The sequence below is a fragment of the Sarcophilus harrisii genome, chromosome 5, assembly GCF_902635505.1.
Source record: "Sarcophilus harrisii chromosome 5, mSarHar1.11, whole genome shotgun sequence".
Classification (NCBI taxonomy): Eukaryota; Metazoa; Chordata; class Mammalia; order Dasyuromorphia; family Dasyuridae; genus Sarcophilus; species Sarcophilus harrisii.
The window spans coordinates 150,193,307-150,214,270 of record NC_045430.1 but is presented as its reverse complement, the minus strand read 5'-3'; the positions used below and the strand labels follow the sequence as shown (position 1 = coordinate 150,214,270).

The 20,964-nt window shown below is 31.2% G+C and overlaps 1 protein-coding gene across 1 annotated transcript in view; it reads left to right on the top strand.

Moving 5' to 3' along the window:
* Window positions 1-20,964, top strand: part of NAMPT (nicotinamide phosphoribosyltransferase) — a 42,177-nt gene that overhangs the window by 16,503 nt on the left and 4,710 nt on the right. The window contains exons 4-10 of the mRNA XM_031938752.1: window positions 233-361; window positions 4,230-4,388; window positions 5,575-5,711; window positions 14,007-14,232; window positions 16,205-16,324; window positions 19,310-19,450; window positions 20,689-20,823. Coding sequence (XP_031794612.1) covers window positions 233-361; window positions 4,230-4,388; window positions 5,575-5,711; window positions 14,007-14,232; window positions 16,205-16,324; window positions 19,310-19,450; window positions 20,689-20,823 — 1,047 coding nt within the window. The remainder of the gene's footprint in view (window positions 1-232; window positions 362-4,229; window positions 4,389-5,574; window positions 5,712-14,006; window positions 14,233-16,204; window positions 16,325-19,309; window positions 19,451-20,688; window positions 20,824-20,964) is intronic.

Sequence of the window (20,964 nt, the reverse complement as noted above, 5' to 3'; positions counted from 1 at the left end):
AGAATTTATTTCTGTACCACATATATTATTGTAATATTTTGAAATATGTTTGTTTTGATGTGATAAAGTATAATCATTCATTCAGATGATAAAAGAAACTAAAGGCATATGTACTGTTGTGAAGGTTTTTGCATTTGGTGAAAAAACCGTGTAGGTAATAGTAAAGTAAAACTTTTTTAGTTGATATTCAGTATATTTTTGAATGAATAAATTAGTTGTTATTTCCTAACAGAAATATGATGGCCATCTTCCCATAGAAGTAAAAGCAGTTCCTGAGGGTTCTGTCATTCCCAGAGGAAATGTTCTCTTCACAGTGGAAAACACAGATCCAGAATGCTACTGGCTTACCAATTGGATTGAGGTGAATTTTTATTTGTGAGTTTCATGGATTTTAATGAAAATGATGTCAAGAAAAGACCTATTAACTGAGAGCTACAGCTAGATAATCAAACCAAATTATCCCATTAGGGACCTTTGTGACCTCAGGCAAGTTATTCTCTAGATTTCTGTTTTCTCATCTGTAAAATGGGTAGCTTGAACTAAATGCTCTGTGAATCTGGGGATTCAAATTATGAATCTTGATATTTATCTGATAAATTTAAACCTTCTAGTGGTTTCATTTAAAGACTTATCCATAAGAGGAGGTTACTTAGAACAGAAGTTAATAATTTGGGTCTGAATTTTTTAAAGATATTTTATGACTGGATTTTATTAATTGCTTTCCTTTATGACTATGCATTTAAAAACTTAGTCTGAGAAAGTATAAGCTTCACCAGGTTGCCAAACATTTCCATGACATAGAAAGGGTGTTGAGAACCTCTACCCTTAATTAATAATATATTTGCAAAATTGTAACAGAGAAGATTGAAAACTACATTTTCTCTTCAGGTTTGGTCTTTTATTAGAAATGGTTGGAGGCCCTCTTTCCATTAATATCCATTTTTTCTCCTGTCAGTTTATACTTGGTTTTCTTGAATAGGTTATTCTTGGCTGTAATCCTAGCTCCTTTGCCTTTTATAATATCATATTCTAAGCCTTCTATTCCTTTATAGTAGTAGTTGCTAAATCTTCTGTGGTCTTGCCTGTGGTTCCAGAGTTTTTTTAATATTTCATTTATAGCTTCTTGGTAGTATTTTCTCTTCAACCTGGGAGTTCTGGATTTTGGTTGTAATATTCCTGGGAGTTTTTGTTTTGGGATTTCTTTGAGGGAGCTGACCAGTGTATTCTTGTAGTTTTTCCTTTGACTTCTGGTTCTAAGATAATCTGCATAATTATCCTTTATATATAAATTCCTGAAATATGATTGCTAGGCTCTTTTTTTGTTCAACCCTTTTAAGTAGTCCAATGGTTTAAATGATCTCTTCTCAATCTTTTTTTCTTAAGAAATCTTTCATATTTTAAGGAGTTATTTTTTCTTCATTATGTTTTGTACCTTTTTAAACAACTTCTTAATTCTCTTTTCATAATTTTCTTACAAAGTTCTTATTTCTTTAACCAGTTTTTCTTCTATTATTTTTACCTTGCTTACCTTTTTTTGCTCTAACTCTTCCAAGAATTCTTACTAGGCTTATTTATGCCTAATCTGTATTTTTCTTTATAGCTTTGCTTTTAGATATTTCAAACCATTCCTTTGTAACTTGAGTTTTCTTGTCACCAAAATGGCTTTTTATGGTAAAATTCTTTTTTTGTTCATTTTTCTAGTCTTATTTGTTGCTTTTGGACTTTGTTAATGTTAGGTCCTGTTCATTTTTGGAAGGGATGTTTCAGCTGAGCTTTTGTCTCTTTATATCCTTTTGTGCTTTCATAGAAGTTTTTGATGTTTCCAGTATGGTATAATTTAGGGAGGTCTTCTGCCCTGGTTTATTCTATTGCAGGTCTAAACATTAGAATTCCCACTCTGCTCATGGGCTCAAAAATCACATACCTATATTTCTGGAATTTGTTCCTTGCTTCTAAAACAAGTTACGGTTTCTGCTCTCTCTCGAGAGCACTATTGGTGGTCTTGAATCTGTGACCAACTAGGTAATGAGGGAGAGTTGTCAGATAGCATTTGTTCCTGTTCCCTATGCAGGTGCCCTGGCAGGGGTCCCTGGATATCTCTTTCTGCTATGCTTCTGGCCAGCTTGCCCCAGGGTCCACATATTTCTCTGTCTTTCTAAGATACCTAGGCCTGGAAGAAAGTGACTACTGTGACATTTTCTTGGATTTCCTGCTCAGAATTCAGTCTAGCATACTTTCTATGTTTTTGTGGAGAAATTGAAATGTAAATGTTATCTCTTACTCTTGTTATCTTGACTCTGCCCCTTCAGCAATTGTAATTGTTGATTTAAAAAAAAATTCTTTCATGGTGTGGTTTGTGTTTTGGGTCCATTGGATTATTGCAAGTTATAACATTTTTATTTTTATAGTATTGAGGACTCTGTGTATGTGTGTGTTTAGGTCTTTTTTTTTTTTTTTTTTTTTTTTTTTTTTAACTCATTTGGACTCTGGAACTAGAAAGTAATTGTTCAGCATCCTGCTTTCCTTTATGTACTTGAAGACAGAAAATTAAACCCCTTAACTTTTTCTTCCATAGTCTAAATAACTAGTAATTCCATTAATATTTCCTTACAAACTGCATGTTTCATATTTTTACTTATTTTCATACACTTCATCAAGAATTTGTTATAATCTAAAGAGAATTATTTATATACAGATCATATTATTACTCAATGATCCAAGTATATATTAAATGTCTGCTGTGTGTTAGACATCAATGCTTACATTAGGGATAAAAAAAAAAAAATGAAACAGTTTCTGTCCTTGAGGAGCTTTTTTTAATTATCCTGTAGTTATTTATAATCTCAGATAGTATTTTATAGTCTAATTTAATTTATATTATTAACTCATAAAATTTTAAACACTTTTTCTCAGAATTAAGGAAGATGTAACCCATTACAGAGGAAAAGATAGTCCACTTGTTAAAAATATCACAATGCATACAATTTGAGCAATAAGTATCAATGCTTCCTGGTTGAGAAATTTGGAACTATATTTCCTAAAGTTATTGTATCTCTTGTGCTGTTTTGTTTTCTGTGAATCAAGAGCCAGAGGGGTTTGGTGGTGGCAGGCTTAAAAAGGAACTAGAAAATGTATCTTCACTGGCCACCATCTACATCCTTACTTATCATTACAGCTTTAGAACTTACTGTTCTATGCTGTGTATACTCTTTTTCCCTTAACTTTCTAGCTCTGAAACTACTAAATCAATACAGTCATTATTCCTAGAAAGTACATTTCAAATCAACTGCTCCCTTTACCATAATGGTGTCTTCCCAAACTTTCCCCTTAAATATTATTTTCTCTATATTTCTATGGAATTCTTTGTAACAAGCCTTTTCTTGCTTTTCTGCTTGTATATCCAGCACTTAGCGCACTGCTTAGAAGATAGTAAGTTTGAATTTGATAATTTCCAATAATTTTATTGCAATATTTCTTAGGTGGAATTTTCATATTCCTTAGTATTATAGCAGCATTTGGCTTCACTTTGTTTTGGTCTTGGTAAATGCGACCCTAGTAGATAGCATTTTTTACTGAGGCAGTTGAGGGTTAAGTGACTTGCCCAGGGTCACACAGCTAGGAAGTGTTAAGTATCTTGAGGCCAGATTTGAACTCGGGTCCTCCTGACTTCAGGGCTGGTGCTCTATCCACTGTGCCATCTAGCTCCCCCTAGAAAATTTTTCAACAGACTATTCATAAAATCTTGAATAAATCCAAACTTTCTGTCATTAATGAACTATTAATGAAAGATTGTTTTAAGATTCTGGTGATTTTCTTGTGATATGAAAATAATGTCAAAAATTACTTTTTCTTTTATTTCTTGTCTCTTGAAATTTCTAGGAGGAAAGATTTTTTTCTTCTTTTTTATAAGCAAAAATAAAAGTGTTCAGATTTTAGTTCTTTTTTCTCATTTTTCCTTATATTTAGAGTCCTTAATCATTTTTTGTTATGGAACCTCTTTGGCCATCTGGTGAAACCAACAGATGAACCCCTGTTTCATAATAAGATGGTTAAAATATATAAAATACTTAGGATTACAAAGAAATCCATTATATTGTAGACACTAAATTAAGAATCCTTGCCCAAGACGATATAATTATTTAAGCACTACCAAGCATAATTTTTTTTCCTTAAAATTTTCATGCATCCATATGTGTGGTTTTGTTTTGTTTTATCTTATAAATATATAGACTATCCTTGTTCAGTCCTGGTATCCAATTACAGTAGCTACAAATTCCAGAGAGCAAAAGAAAATTTTGGCAAAGTATTTGATGGAAACATCTGGTAATCTAGATGGCCTGGAGTACAAGTTACATGATTTTGGCTACAGAGGAGTCTCTTCACAAGAGGTATGTCATAATTAGTAGTTTTGTGAACAGAGTCAAGTGAGTTTTAATGCAGATTTGTGATGGGGGAGGAGGAAGAGGAACTGGGAGGTTGTTGATTGCACTGGTTCTAATTAATTATATTTGTGAAATTCCAGGGAGGATGTTTGGAAAGGTACATTTCCCCAAAGAAGAGTTTTGTTCAGTAAAATAATGTTTTTTGCCCTATTAAGAACTTGTTCCATTCACCCATTTTATTACTATAATCTTTATCACAGATAGAAATAGTATCAGGAGACCAAGGGTAGCAAGTCTAAGATAAAGATTTCTTTCCCATTTGTACATTAATTGGGCCATTTCCTCTAGTCACTCTAAGCAAGAAACTCATTAGACCTTTTAATACATTTAAGTGTGTTAAGTTCTGCCCAGTCTCCATGACAAAGACTCATCTAACTACAATCTGGATTGGATTGGCAACATATATCATAAATTTAGAGCCAAAAGGGACCTAGAAGATCAACTCTTCTTTCCTAGGTGACCCTGCTTACTGTTTGAGTTCCAGGAGTATTTTCAAGGGGTTTATTTTAATACCACTGCCAACACCCCAGATTTAATTAGGAAACCAAAATTAACCTCAACATCCTCTATACTTAAGCTACCTTTTAGTACATTATTATTGTTGTTGTTATTTAAGGGATTTAATAATTAAAGTTTATGGCTTGACCTTTGATTATAGATAGAAATAAAATTTGAAAACAGTCTTTTAGATACTGATCATTGAAACCTCAAGTATTTAGAAAAATACATAATATATATATATAATATATATATATATATTATATATATATATATATATATATATATATATATATATATATATATATAATATATATATATATTATAATATATTATATTATTATATATTATAATATTATATATTATATATATTATAATATTATATATAATATTATTATATTATATATAATATTATATATATTATATTAATATATATTTTATATATATTATAATATATTATATATATTATATTATATATATATATATATATATATATAATATATATAGCATGTTTGATATAAATATTGCTTTACTAGTTATGAAAAATAATCATTTTTGGTTTTGCCTTGTATGTTTATAAGAATGTGTTATAAATACACATATATATGTATTGTATATTTATGTATATTTTCAGACAGCTGGTATAGGAGCATCTGCTCATTTGGTTAACTTCAAGGGAACTGATACTGTAGCAGGAATTGCTTTAATTAAGAAATATTATGGAACAAAAGACCCTGTGCCTGGATATTCTGTTCCAGCTGCAGAACATAGGTAAAAATTCTATTTTTTCATGCTCTAATCTCTTAAAATTATTGTCAAAATTAATAGAATTTTTTTGTTTTTATTGCTATCCAATTATATTTTGTGTGACCATAATTTAGTACTACAATAAAACACCATTAATTTGGAATGTACTAATTTTGCTGGACTGGATTGCATTTTACTTTTGCCTTATTTGGATAGAAATGTTGGATTTAAAAAAAAGATTTCAAAAAGACATTTACCTGTTTTAGCAAAAACTCCTTGAAGATGTCAACTTTATTATATGGAGATAATGACAAATTATAAATTAATCACCTCTGTCTTAAAATAAGTCTTTAAAAGTCTTCTTTCTTTAGTGTTTAAAAGTATGCATTTTCTCTCATTATCTCTGTATAGCTACATATACAATTATGTACATATTTATAAAATCAGGGTAAGATATATATGTGGGTATATATTTCAAGATCTCTTCCCTTCTCCTTTCAATTTTGTTCATCTATGTGTTGCTTTACCGCAGTAGTTGCCAAGAATAGCAAAAATCCTTTTTGAAGACTTTTTAGGAAGAGTTATAAAGTACACCTCTTTGATAGGAAAAAAAGAAATTCTTAAATTGCTTTTAAGCTTTGAGATGAGAGGAAGAGAATCATACTAGAATTTCACTCATTTTTTTACTTTCAATTGAATTTTAATTGCTTATTTTATCTTCCTCTTTACCCATTTTAGTAGTAGAGCACTGTCTTTGCCTACCAAGGAAGAAGCAAAGCATAAACAGTGTGATAACTTTGGGTTTTTTTGTCTTGTGGAATTAAAATTTTTTTTTTAAAAAACTTTCTCTCCACTTTAAACAAAATTCAGTGAAGTTGCACTGTACTTTGAAAACATTTCAGCCTAATGCTATATAGTAATAGATATCACCAGACAAAAGTTATTTTAATTTGAAGCTCCCACTTAGTACTTGGGTGATCTTATTCTTACTGCCCTCATAGACATAGCTTCATTTCAGAGGTCCAAGAAGTCTTATTAGAGCTTGCGTAAATGAAACTTTTCCTTATTTATAGTTCATTGATTAACTTTTTGAACTAAAAAATTATAAGTCAACAAGAAGGTAGAGGCTTAAGTTACCATAACTCATTCAGGCAGCAGTTGCAAAAGTTTTTCAGTTATCTTTTTTCAGGAAGAATTTGCTGAAAAAAAATTTTTAACTATTGTGTTTGTCAGAAAGAACTACAGCATATGTCCAGAGCATATATCACTTAACCCCAGTGATCCCATCATTTCTTCTTTTAAAAAAAAAAAAAGGTTTTGTTGTTGCTTTAAACTTAATATGCCATACCATAGTAAACAAGGATATGTCACATAGACTAAACATTACAAAGGAAAATCAACCCAGTTAGAATGGGAAGCTCTTAAAAAAGAAATCCCGGGGCAGCTAGATGGTGCAGTGGGTAGAGCACTGGCTCTAGAGTCAGGAAAACATCCGTATTCAAAACCAACCTCAGATACTTAATACTTTCTAGCTATGTGACTCTGGACAAGTCACAAAATCCCAATTGTCTACGAAAAAAATCCCGATGACATAAAAACAAACTTTTTTTTAAAGGATGAACTATTGATGCAGGTGCACAAATAATTCATTTATTTATTTGGACTTAAAAAATAAAAAAGGTTGAAAGCAAAGGTAGTAAAGGGTGAGTACAAAAGAATGGAATAGTATTGTGAGACTTGTCAACAATGCAAAACTTGATAATGATATGAGATTTTCCATAAGTTTCAAGAATAACTAAAAGGACTTTTTTTATCTTTGAAGATGGGAGGAAGAGCAAAAATAAACCACGTTCATAAAGGGTACAGTAATAATAGATGACAGAGAAGAGGCCAAAAGTACTTGTTCTTTAATTTGCTTCTCTGCACATTTGGTTTTGGGGATTAAAAAGATGAAAAAAATGACTAAGAATTTAAAACTTAGGACTGATGAGATACAGTACCTACTTGCCTTCAGTAACTTTAAGACACCAGGGTTAAAAAAAAAAACCCCAAAAAACTTCGGTAGATTGGATTGCCAACCCACCATAAATGTTCTGTTAGAAATTCCTGGAGAGTTTTCAAAAGACTAAAATAAGCAAATGTCCCAATTTTCAAGAAAGAGAAGATAGAACCATTATACTTGAGGCTACCAAGGATCAGTTTTGATTCTTGTAAGAATTCTACAAACCCCAGTCAGTGTTCTGAAGTAACTCCCTCTAGTGGCTCACTGAAGCTCTATTTATGCTGAGTGTAAAAGGTTGACTCCACCTTCTGGAGTTAGGGATTAAGGGAGGTGTGAATTCAGATATATCATATTAATCCCTGAAATCTCCCAAATGTGTGAACTCCAATGAGTACTTAAATATTTCTTGCTTGGATGAGCTCTCTAAAGGTGTGAACACAAGCATTGTTTCTATCAGTTGTACTTAGTACCTTGTTTCAAGTTCTGGCTCATAACATCTGGTAGGATCAGATCAATCATACTGAACCAGGCTAAATTAGATAATTATTGTCTCTGTTAACTCTAATGACTTAACACTTTGTAAAGATTCCAACATCTCCCCTTTTCTTTTGATTTAGAACATGGGTGGAATCGTTTATTATGACAGCCCATATTGTCCAAGGATTTGTCTATTGCTCATTGCCCAAGGACCAGTATACATAAGTTTGGAGAGGCTCATCACTAGATAAATTTTTAAGCAAAGGAATCTCTTTAAGACTCAAGATCACCTTCTAAAATATGGAGATTTTGTGATCTGCATCTGTGAATGGGGAATATCCACAGAGAATCTTATGTCCATAAAGTATTAAGAACATTTAGAAAAGGAAGCTGTTATCATTAAGAGTCATCATGTGGGAAAAAATTGTAATTCATTGGAATTGCAAAAGCCCTAAGCATCTCAAAGGAAATAATGAGGGGGAGGGAGAAGAATTAGGAAATAAGGGGAAATGGACGTTTTTAAACCTAGTTTTATTATAAAGCAGTAATCAAAAAATCTTTGATAGTGGTTAAGAAATAGGAAAGCAGAGCAGTTAAATAGACTAGATAAAGACAGATCAGAAATGATTGAACTCAGTAACTCTGCTTGATAAAACTCAAGAACACAAATTACTTGGGGAAGAGTTTGCTTTCTCACAGGAACTGCTGAGGAAACTAGAAAAAAGTTTGACAGAGATTAGGTTTAGACCAACATTTTGTATCATATAGCACAATGAACTCAAAATGGGTACATGACATGTTTAAATGTGGGGGGAAGGGAAAGAGAAAAATGAAAATGAGAAGTTGTTAACTTTCCCAGGAATTACTAGGGGTAAAATTCTTAATCAGAGAAGGATTAGAAGTGGTCACAAAAGAGAAAGGGACTTTTGCTTGAATAAAATTAAGGCAGCTTCCATAAAAAAAGAAAGCTTCAACTAGGGAAAGCATTTTGCATCAAATATCCCTTGTAAAAGAGAATTCTGCCAAGTTATGATTTATACATTAATTAGAATCAAATATTTTTTATTAATACTTTATCTTTACAAAATCTTTACAAAAATGAAATATTATTACATGCCATAAGAAGTAATAAATGGTGAATTCGGGGAAGCAATAGGAAGACTTAATGAGAACTGCAAAAGAATGAATAAGCAGAATTAGGAGTATCAAATACACAGTAATTACAACAGTAAAAAAAGAAAAAACAAAACTGAATGTTTGATCTCTGAGATGAGTTGAATTGAAAATAAACCTCACGCCTTTTGGTAACCGATGGAGGGACTAAGGGTATGAAATATTGAGTATACTGCTAAGGCAGAGCTTAATAAGATTCAATTTAACAATTATAAATCTGAATCGTAGGCCTAAGTGATGGCTTGTTTTTCTGACTTACAGACCAATCAAGATGTCAGAGCAACCAGATTGTACATGTATTAAAAAAAATTTTTTTTTAATCAAAGAGGTTTTAATTCTGTAATCTGCTTTTATCAGACTACATATGGAATTTTGTGTTCATTTCTGAGTGCCATATTATTAGGAGAGTTATTGATAGGCAAGAAAATGTTTGGATGAAAAGACGATGCTATATAGTGGCCAATTGAAGGAACTGTTGATGTTTAGCCATATTTAGACATGGTAGGACATCACTTCAGATTTGACTTTTCTGTTTGGCAGTTAATGGGATTTGAGTTTTAGCTTTATATGAGAGGATATGTTCTAATGATTAAACCTGGTTGTTGTTGATAGAACTTTAAATTGAACCCAACATTATGAAAAGAATTTGGAATTAATCATTTTTTTAAATGTGATTTGTCCATATACTTTAACCTGGTGAATGCACTGAGATACAAAGATCTCATATATAACCAAAATATTTACAATTCTTTTTTGTGGTAGCAAAAAACCAGGAACAAAGTGGGTATCCATCAGTAGAATAATGGCTAAGCAAATTGTGGTAGACAAATACAATGAATAAAGAATATAAGATGAACATGTAAAGACTTGAAGAACCAAATAAAGAGATTCAGGAAAACAATGTACGTAAATGACTATAATATTGTAGATTTTAAAAATAAATAAATGCATTTGAACAAATTAATTGCAATGACCAATTTTGGTTTCAGATAAAAATGAAAAAAAAAAAAAACATTTTTTTGATGAAAAGCTGGTACAACAAACCATTTGGATGAAGGTGTGAAGCAAATGCAATCAGATATGCTTATTTAGTTAATTTTGTTTAATTTTTTAATAGTGACAAGAGGATTGGAGTTTAGAGCTGAGGAGGAATGATACACAGAAATATTAGAAAATGATATAAAAAAAATCATTAAAACTTTTTTTTTTACTTTGACAAGAATTTTTACACATAATATGGCTTCTCTGTTACTGAAAGTATTTAGTTGGAGACTGAATAATGACTTGTAGAAGACATTGTAGAGGTGATTTGTTGCTCAGTGTAGTAGATTACATCTAATATTCCTTTTAATTCCTGAGATTTAATATTCTTGGAATATAATCTGATAAAGAATTTGGGATCTGCAAGTTAAGAAATTTTAATAACTCCATTACTTAGTTACTGAATAAACCAGGTCACATTTTTTTTTGTTTGTTTTACTTCTATGCTCTATTTACATATTTGTGTTTACATATCTTACCTCATAGGAACATAGAAAACAAATAAGACAATATATGAAAAGGATATGAAGTGAGATTCTTTGATTCTAAAATTCCAAATCTTATGTGCAAAGAACTCAATCTAGAATATTTTTGGCATTCTATTTAAGATTTATGTGTATATGTCTATACACATGTGTCTATGAATATGGAGTTTAGTAATACAGTTTTATGTCAAAATAAACTTTGGAAAAGTATCATGAAAATTTGACACTTTTTATTGAGCCTAGCTATAGTTGGAATTAAAAATTACTAGTTATAATGTAATGATTAACAACTTACTTCTAGCATACTTATATATATATATATATAAACACACCACCTTAAAAAATATGTTCATTTTCTTGAATGTGAAACCTCCCTTTTGATCCAGGAGCTTTCTGAAAACTGTCAGTTTATTTAGGATTATTTGCTCTTTGTCAAGTGGGTGTAACTTTAATCTTCTCTCACAGATAAAGAGGTGTCTGTGCGTAGGTGGAGAAAATCACTCATCCATAAAAAATTTATTAAACCTCTCCACCTCCTGATGGTCCCATCTTATATTTAACAAGAGAGCGTTATACTGGTTCAAGTCCTTATTTTTATTGAATATAACTTCAAAGCAATCTTTACCTAGGTGAAAGGGTCATAGTTTGTTGTGTTTTTTTTTTAAGGAATAGTTGATAGCAATATCTAAGTTACTGCTTTATACTTTACATTACATTTCATTACAGTATGATTGCCTTAATTTTTGTTTGACTGGAAGAACTGAGAAGTGTGATATAATCTTCAAAATACCTAACAGTTCTTCAAGGGTTTGATACATAGGGTATTTTTTTGTATTCTAAAGAAAAAAGTGTGGGGAAAATGAATCTGTCCAATGCATTAGAATTTGACTGAGATGTTTCATGTGTTAATGATTTTTTACATTATAGATAAAAGTAAATTACTCATTATATTTCTTATTTGAATTATTAAAGGCAGTGCCAAAATTATAATAGCTGTTATTTTTGTGAGAAGGTAAAAGAAAACAATAGCCTAGATAATTTATAAATTGGACTTTTTTGGCAAATTTACTTATTATTCTTTACATTTTGCTTTTTTCAATTAACAGACATTTATTCTCTCCCTCTTATATTTCTCTTTTCATTTGAAAAGAAAGAAGGAAAAAAATTTTTTTCATAAATAAGGATAGTTAAAACAATTTTCCAAATTGCCCATGTTCAAAAATATGTCCTGTTCTGCGTCACGAATTCTATCACCTCTCTCTTTATGAGGTGAGTAGGTCTGTTCATCTTTGGTTATCTCTGGCTTTGTTGTTGCATTGATCAGACTTCTGAAGTTTTTCAAACTTTATCTTTAAAATGATGTTGTTATTGTACAAATTATTCTCCTGGTTCTACTCCCTGCACATGTTTGGGTTTTTTCCAGTTTTTTTTTTTTGCCACTATAAAAAGAGCTGCTATGTATTTTTGTGGAAAAGACTTTAAAATTCTTTTAAGACAACAAAAAACCTTCATATTTACTTTTCCTAATTGTATTATTTTGATAATATTAAATCTGAGGAATGAAAGATTTTTTCTAACTGGATTATCAGGAAAGATTTAATGGATGTGATGTTACTCAAATTACTTGAAGGATAAATAAGAATTTTTAAAGGTCAGGATACAAGTAGTATTATGAGTAATTACTAAGTAATGTAAAGAATCCCAAAGTAATGTGAATGTCTTCTTGGGATAATGTTCTCAAGTACTTTGCCAGTAATCACTTTTACAGCCAAATTACAAAAATCATAAAAATGAATGATGTTTAAATATAAAAATGTCTGTTGTCTATTTGAAACAACTTATTATATTTAGCTATTCTCTATTTTTAAATTTTAAATATAAAAATTGTTTTCAAGCTTATGCCTTTTGCATTTGATTGTCTTCAAAATTTGGGTGTTTTTTTAAACTAAACTTTTTATTTTACCAATGGGGGAAATCAATAGTGTGAGAATTTCCAAGAATGCAGATGGGCAAATTCATAGCAATTATAATTGTAGAGATTTGCTATCACTTAGGCCAAGTTATTGATATATAAAGTGATGAAGAATAAAATGAGTAGACAAAGAATAATACTTTACATATTAATAACGTGTAAAGACAAACACTGAAAGATGATCAGAATAATAACTCCATGATTTCAATGAATCGGTGATGGAACATGCTATCTATCCAAATTCTAATAAAGAGGTGATGGATTCAGAATGCAGAATGAAATTTGGCAATGTGAGAATTTATTTTCCTTTACTATGCCTATTTATTACCAAGATTTTTTTATTTTTTAAATTTGGTTTTTTCCCATTGGATTAGGGGGGTGGGAAGTGGGGAGAGTACTAGAACTTGGAATGTTTCATGTTATTTTAAACGAAGTCACTGTATTATTAATTTTGTTAATTTTATTTCATTGTTTTGGGACATTTTTGCTGAGGCAATTGGTATTAAGTGATTTGCCCAGGGTCACACAACTAGGACATGTTAAGTATGAGGTCATATTTGAATTCAGATCCTCCTGACTTCAGGGCTGATGCTCTATCCACTGCACCATCTAGCTGCCCCAGTTTATTTCATTGTTAAGAGATGCCTTAGAATGGAGATAAATTGTAAATTCTTATAACAAAACCAAAATAATATGAAATAATTTTCAAAAATAAATAAGTTTATTTTACCATCTCTTAGTCTTAGAAAATAAATGAATGTCTTATGCATCTGACTATATAATATAATGCTAACAAAATAATGAAACTGAAGCATAATCCTCTGTGTATATCAGGCATTCTATAATAATTGTCAGTTGATTATAGGTGAAGTCAGGAAAATAATAAAATCTAATTTAAAAAATTAAAGGTGGTTTCTTTCTAACTTGATAAGTCAAAAAAGGAATTGTTATTTATGCCATTCTTGAAACAAATTAGATAATTGATGCTAGTCTATAGATTCAGTTCACAATATGATGTATATTTAAATTGCTCAGCTTGTTTTGTGTGGCTTAATATGTGAGACAGCAAATGTTGTGTAATAGTGAGAGTTTCTCCAGGATAGAATAATAGTGCAACTATAACTGCTTAAGTAAATTAATTCTCAGTGGGATATTTTTTTTCTCCCTAGTACCATAACAGCCTGGGGCAAAGATCACGAAAAGGATGCTTTTGAACATATAGTAACACAATTTTCATCAGTGCCTGTGTCTGTGGTCAGTGACAGTTATGACATTTATAATGCATGTGAGAAAATCTGGGGTGAAGATTTAAGACATTTAATTGTATCAAGGAGTGCAGAAGCACCACTAATAATTAGACCAGATTCTGGAAATCCTCTTGACACTGTATTAAAGGTAAATTTAAAATTATTTTACTTAAATATGAAAATGTCTATGTTGTCTATTTGAAATAACTTACCATATTTGGCTCTTTTCTGTTTTTAAATTTTAAATCTAAAAATTGTTTTCAAGCTTATGCTTTTCTGCATTTGGTTATCTTTCAAGATTGGATTTTTTTTTTTAAACTAAATTTTTTCTTTATCACTGGGGGAACTCATAGTGTGAGAATTTCCAGGAATGCAAATGGACAAATTCATAGCAATTAGAATCTTAGAGACTTGCCTGAGAGATTAACTTTAATAGTTTCCAATGTTATATAGCTGGTGGGCGTCACAGATAGGACTTAAATTAATATTTTTTCAATTCCAAAGACAGTCTTCTAGTATGCAATTATTTAAAATAATCTGAAGTTTTTGTGCCATTTTCATTCAAACACTGATCAAATTAAATGATTTAGTGGTAGAATTCTTCTATGTGCTTCATTTCTGTCACTTAGCACAAATTATTGATTTTTTTCTTTCGTCCATGGAATGTGGCATAAAAATAATTTGAAGATATGTTTTTAAGTATTTATGCTTATTAAACTACAGAAATTTTATATTCTAAAGACCTCTCAGAGAAATAAAAAGTGTACTAGTAACTAGTAAAACTCTAGTAGGTCACTCAGAAAGTTGACACCTTAAGTTCTTTGGCAACAAAATTTTAGAATACCTAAAATTTTTAAATTTTTAAATTTATGCTTTTAAACTCACACAAGTATCTAAGGTCTAAGGATGATTTCTTCTAGTTGTAACAGATCAAATCAGAAATTAGAATCTTTGTCATTTACTTGAAAAGTCATAGCTTTTATAATGTGTTTTATTTAGCTGATTTTGTCACTCAATATCTACTAATAATTCACTCCCTAATACTCAGAATAAAAGAACCACCTGGTTTTGGATATAGGAAACTTATAGGCAAATACTGGCTATGCTATTTATTGTAAAGGAGACTTTGAACAAGTAACTGTACCTTCCTGACCACCTTCCATTTCCTTATCTACAAAATGAAGCAAATAGATGAGATAATTTTTTTTTTTTTTTTTGGCTGAGGCAATTGGGGTTAAGTGAGTTGCCCAATGGCACACAACTAGGATGTGTTAAGTGTCCGAGGTCACCTTTGAACTCAGATCTTCCTGACTTCAGGGCTAGTGCTCTATCCACTGTTCCATCTAGCTTCCCTGGCTAGATTTTTAAGATCCCTTTCTACTTTAAATATTTTTCTTTCAGAAGAGAAAATCTATCAATCTGGTAGATTTATATCTTTACAAATATTTATACTGATAGTTTATTTTTTATCTCTCTCTCTCTCTCTCTCTCTGTATATGTGTGTATGTATATGTGTGTATATATATAGCTTTATTAACATCTTATATTTTTAAATTGTCCAAATTTTCCTCTGTATCCTTTCCCTTCCCATTTTCTAGAGAAATAATTCTTTATAGACCTTTTATATGTCTAACCTTGGTTAGTCTTTTTGATGTTTCCCATTCTAAGAAATAAAGGAAATAAATAGGAACTGCCTGTTTTACTTCCTGCCTAAAGGATTGTGATGGCAGATGTTATTTTAGTCAGTTTTGTCATATCAGTAAGATTAAACTTATTTTTTAGAGAAAACCAAGTAAATTTATTCTGTAGTACTTTGTAAAAATCCACTAAAAACCAAATAACAAATATAGTTATAGAAATGTTAATTATACATAGGACTGCATATTATGTTGGGGGTTTCAACCTTTTATGAGAGACATAATGAAAAATAATGTTTTTTGAGCTGTTTTGAGTGTGATTTATGAGCAGAAATGAAGGCAAAAATTGTTCAGAACTAATTTTAAAATTGCACATTATTTAAGGTGATCAAAATTATTTAAATATAATGATTATGCTGTATATGACAGTAAAATACCTTTTCAAATTGGGAAACAGTTACTTCTAACTTTATTTCCTCACAGGTTTTGGACATTCTGGGTAAGAAGTTTCCAGTTACTGAAAATTCAAAAGGCTATAAATTGTTGCCACCTTATCTCAGAGTTATTCAGGGAGATGGAGTTGACATCAATACTTTACAAGAGGTATTTTCACATCCAAAATTTCCTAACAATATATTACAAAATAATTAGGCTTTTGCATAGATCTAACTAGCTTGATAACAACACCAGGAAATTAATTATGACTCCTAAAATGTCCATGTCTTTAAACCATCATGGTTTATATAATAATAGTAATAGTGAGTGGCACTAACTTTTCTCTACCTCTACCTACTTTACCACCCTGGAAATGGAGCTGGAGAAGTCTTATTATGGTCTTATTATTATTATGTCTTATTATTATATAAATGAAGATACTAAGCAAGGAAAAGTATTTCTCAGATTGATTTTTTTTTAATATGAAAGATTTCAGATTTCATGAAGTAGAGATTACTTGGCTAACTCATCATCAACCATAAATCTGCTTTTCTCAGATATATATATATATATAATGGTTTGTCAGTAATTAACAGTAAATAAATAGGGAGGCTTCTTTGAAAGCAATACTAATTGACTAATAAGTATCACGAGTCTACTTGTTCACTGAAATCCTAAAAGTTTGTCTATGTAATTATCTTTAAATATTAATCCCTAAAATTATATTGTAATATAATTTAAAACCATATCGTAATTGTTTTAAAACCTTATTGTTCTCCTTAGATTCATTCAGATCAGAATTAACAAAGCTAGAGTATTTAAACAGTATTTTAGTATAGAAAATTTATATCAAGAATATACACAATACTCAAGTGATACAAATCAAATAGTCACATGATTTTCTGCTTGAAGAACAAGTTTTTGGCTCTATTGCAACATATGTAGTCTACAACTTACATTCATTGTCTCTACTTGCCTTCCTCTTTTTCATCAACTCATTGTGGTCTATCTTCTGACTATATCATTTAACTGAAACTCTGCTTTGTATAGTTAGCAATGATTTTCTTAATTGACTAATTTGATTATCTTTTTTGAGTCATCCTTCTCTGCTACGTTTGATACTTTTGGCCATTCCTTCTTTCTGGACATTCTCTTCTCTTTGGATTTTTGTGCTACTACCCTCTTCAGGTTCATCTTCTGCTTGTCTGACTGCTCTCTTTTAGTCCCCTTTACTAGCTTATTATCCATACAATACCCTGCAAAAATGGTGTTTCCCTAATTCTTCATTGTCTTGGGGGTTTTTTAAATACCCTTTTTCTTGGTGACCTCATCAACTCCCATTGTGTTATCTAGACAGGTGACACAAATCTGCATATCTAGCCTTATTACCCCATCTTTCTTTTGGGCACTTCCAAGTAGATGTCATAGAGACATCTCCCTTGCTTAGCTTTTAAAAGCCAACTTGGTTCCAGCCTAGTTTCTAGCAGTGTTAGACATATTCTCTCTTCCAGAAAACTCCACCTCCTATTTCTGTGTCTTTTGCCTGAAATGTCCTCCTATGTTGCTCTTCATAGAAGCCCTTTCTTTTTTTCAAACTGCAGTTAATATATCACTTTATGAGAGCTTTCTGAACCTTCTAACTGCTAGCGTCTCCCCCCTTCTTTAACTATCTGGTATTTTATTTGTTTTTATTCTGTTTACCTTCATTCTGCATATACTGTATTTATTTATTTTCCTCATTAGAATATAAGTAATAAAAATTATTAATATTCTTTGTATTTTCATCCTCGAAACCTAACAGAGAGAGCACTTAATACTTGGAACTTGATGCTTCCGATATCCTCTTTTACACATCTGCTAATTGCTTCTAACCTGGGGTTTCTCCTTCAGGTCTACCATGAAGTAGAATGCTTCCTTAGAGGTTCTTTGTTCCTCTATCTGGAGCCAAGAACCTTCTTCAGGTTTTGAAAGAGTTTTTACTGCTAGCAGCAACAGTGAGAAAGCCTCATCCTGCTTTTCCTTGGTCTCTCTTTCTCCTATGTTCATTTCACCTTCCTTCTCCCCCCGACTCAGATCCTACAAAGAAAGAGAGACCTATTTACCTGGGTCATAATGGTAGGTGTTCTTTTGTAGAGCAGCCTGAAGTAAGATTCATCTCCCGAAATCCAATCTTTTCTTTAATAAATGAAATGCTTTTCTAATTACTTATGTTAGCCCTTTCCCCCCCTTAAGCAAAGCAAAACACATTGCCTTATCCATATGCTTCTTAGACTATGCCAGTGTGTACAGAAGGGGAGTACATAACATGATTTATTCTAGGCTTGACAACCCTTGAGTAAGATTCTTATGGACTATGGCCTAAATGATTAATTAGACTTGGAAAATTTCTAATTCCTATCTTGTATTTTTATATTATTTTGTTTTTAAATATATACTTATGTAATCTGTAAGGCATTCTTTGTCACAAAAGAATAAAAATGGAAATGGGAAAAAAGGTAAATCATAAACTAATGAACACATTATCTGGAGTTTGACAATATATGAAGTGTTGGACAACCATGTACTTAATCTTTTCAAGAAAATAAGGGTAGTAGGGTACAATCCTTCAGTTCTTCTCAGAGACCACACTTAATTGATATCTTTATATATCATTCAGTTTCATTTTTTGTTGTTGTTTCCATTTGCATTTTACATTGTTTTCTTGGTGGTCCTTCAATCATGTTCTGACTTCTCTGAATTCTTTTACTTTTTCTTACTGTGCATTGATATTTCATCACATTAATGGGCCACAGTATATTTCACCACTTCCCAATCAGTGAACCTCTTATTTCCCATTCATGACCACAACAAAAAGTGCTCATTTCATTATTATGGTATACCTCTCTAGCTTTTATAGGAAGAACTGCACACTTCTTGGCATGTGGTGATTGCTTAACAAATGTTTAATGATTAATTGATTTGATCTCTGAGGTGTGTATATCAGCAGTGGGGGTCTCAGGAATAAAGGAAGTGTATTTTTTTACCATAATTCCAGAGTATTTTCCAGAATGGTTAGACCTAATTGGTTAATTGTTAGGGAATATCTTTTGTCTTTAACTATTTGAATTTGCCTATGGGAAATCACTTTTGCATATCTGTTCTTCTTTCCCATAGATTGTTGAAGGCATGAAGAAAAAAAAATGGAGTATTGAGAATATTTCCTTTGGTTCTGGTGGAGCTTTGTTACAGAAGTTAACAAGAGATCTTTTGAATTGTTCCTTTAAATGCAGTTATGTGGTTACAAATGGCCTTGGAGTATGTCCCATGTTATTTTTTCATTCTTCATGTTGATAACATCTTTGTGGAGAAATTGGGCAAAAAATGGAAGTTGTGACTATAATAGCTAAATTTGAGCACTTTCTTTATAAAGTCCTATTAGAAGGTAGTGCAAGTATTATCCCCATTTTATTAATGAGTCTCAAAGAGATTAAATGACTTGTCCATGGTCAGTGTCAAAACTAGAATTTGAACCTTAAAATGATTCTCAGCATAATCCTCTTAAACTCACCATACTGGAGCACAAAAATCAAGTAAAAGATGATATACTATAACTGATATAATTACTCTGACCTTGACCCAGGAAAATCAAAGGAAGAAAAGAAACCCGAAAAGATTGAGAAGGGAAGGGAAAGAGAACAAGAAACAAAAAAGAAGAAAATTTGGTGAGAGCAGAGATAGAGAAGTTGGACTGATAAGAGAGGTCCTTAGAGCTTTCTCACTATTTAGATTGGTTGGTATATTAAATGATTTTTAATATGAATGTCACACAGTCAAACTATCACTTATCAAAAACATCATAGCTACAGGTTTGGGCAATAGAAAATTCTTAAAAATTAGCTAATTTCTCCCTAAATAACTCCCACTTTGATTTACTTGAACAGATTCACACACGTTTCAGTGTGGCAGAATCAGTATAAACACATTCCTTAAAAGCAAGATAATCAAAAACTAAGAAACTATTCAGCAATGAGCACTGGAAAAGTAAGAAAATTTATTGTACCTATAGGCCAGTTGTCAACTTCTTATTACATATCTACTGTATATAAACACCATTAAGAATATAAAAATCTCTGCTCTCAAGAACTTTGGATGGAATCATCCAACTTGGTAATTATATAACAGTATTATAGGAGGGGGAAATAACCTATCTACCCATTATTCAAAATAAAGTAATAGGAAAAAAATCTTCCATGGCTTTACATGGATTTTTGTTGATTTTTGTCCCACAAGTAGAGAATCCATCTCAGAAATGGTCATACACTGTTGAGGGACAGGATATATTCCTAATAGTTATGATTCCTAGGGACTTTTTAATTTGAAACAGACATCCTTTTAAAGAAGATTCTAGAAAGTAGAAGTGGGGTGCTTTGGGCTTTATACCTATTTTGTAAAATGTATGTGTATATGTAATTTTTTAAGGGATGGGTAGGGGAGTAGGGTAATATAAGAATCTCTATCTAAGGTTTCACTAATTTTCTGACTTTGGATTTCAGATTAATGTCTTTAAGGATCCAGTTGCTGATCCAAACAAAAGGTCAAAAAAGGGCCGACTATCTCTACATAGGACACCTACTGGAAATTTTCTTACCCTTGAGGAAGGAAAAGGAGATCTTGAAGAATGTGGTCATGTATGTCTTTATAATGAATTTTTAGTAGTAATAGTTTTATTCTCCATACTAAGTAAAAAGGGTCTCTTCCCTCTCCCACATAACCCCTGTTGTTGACATACACACAGATGATGAAGAGCAAAAATATCTTGTGTGAAGTAC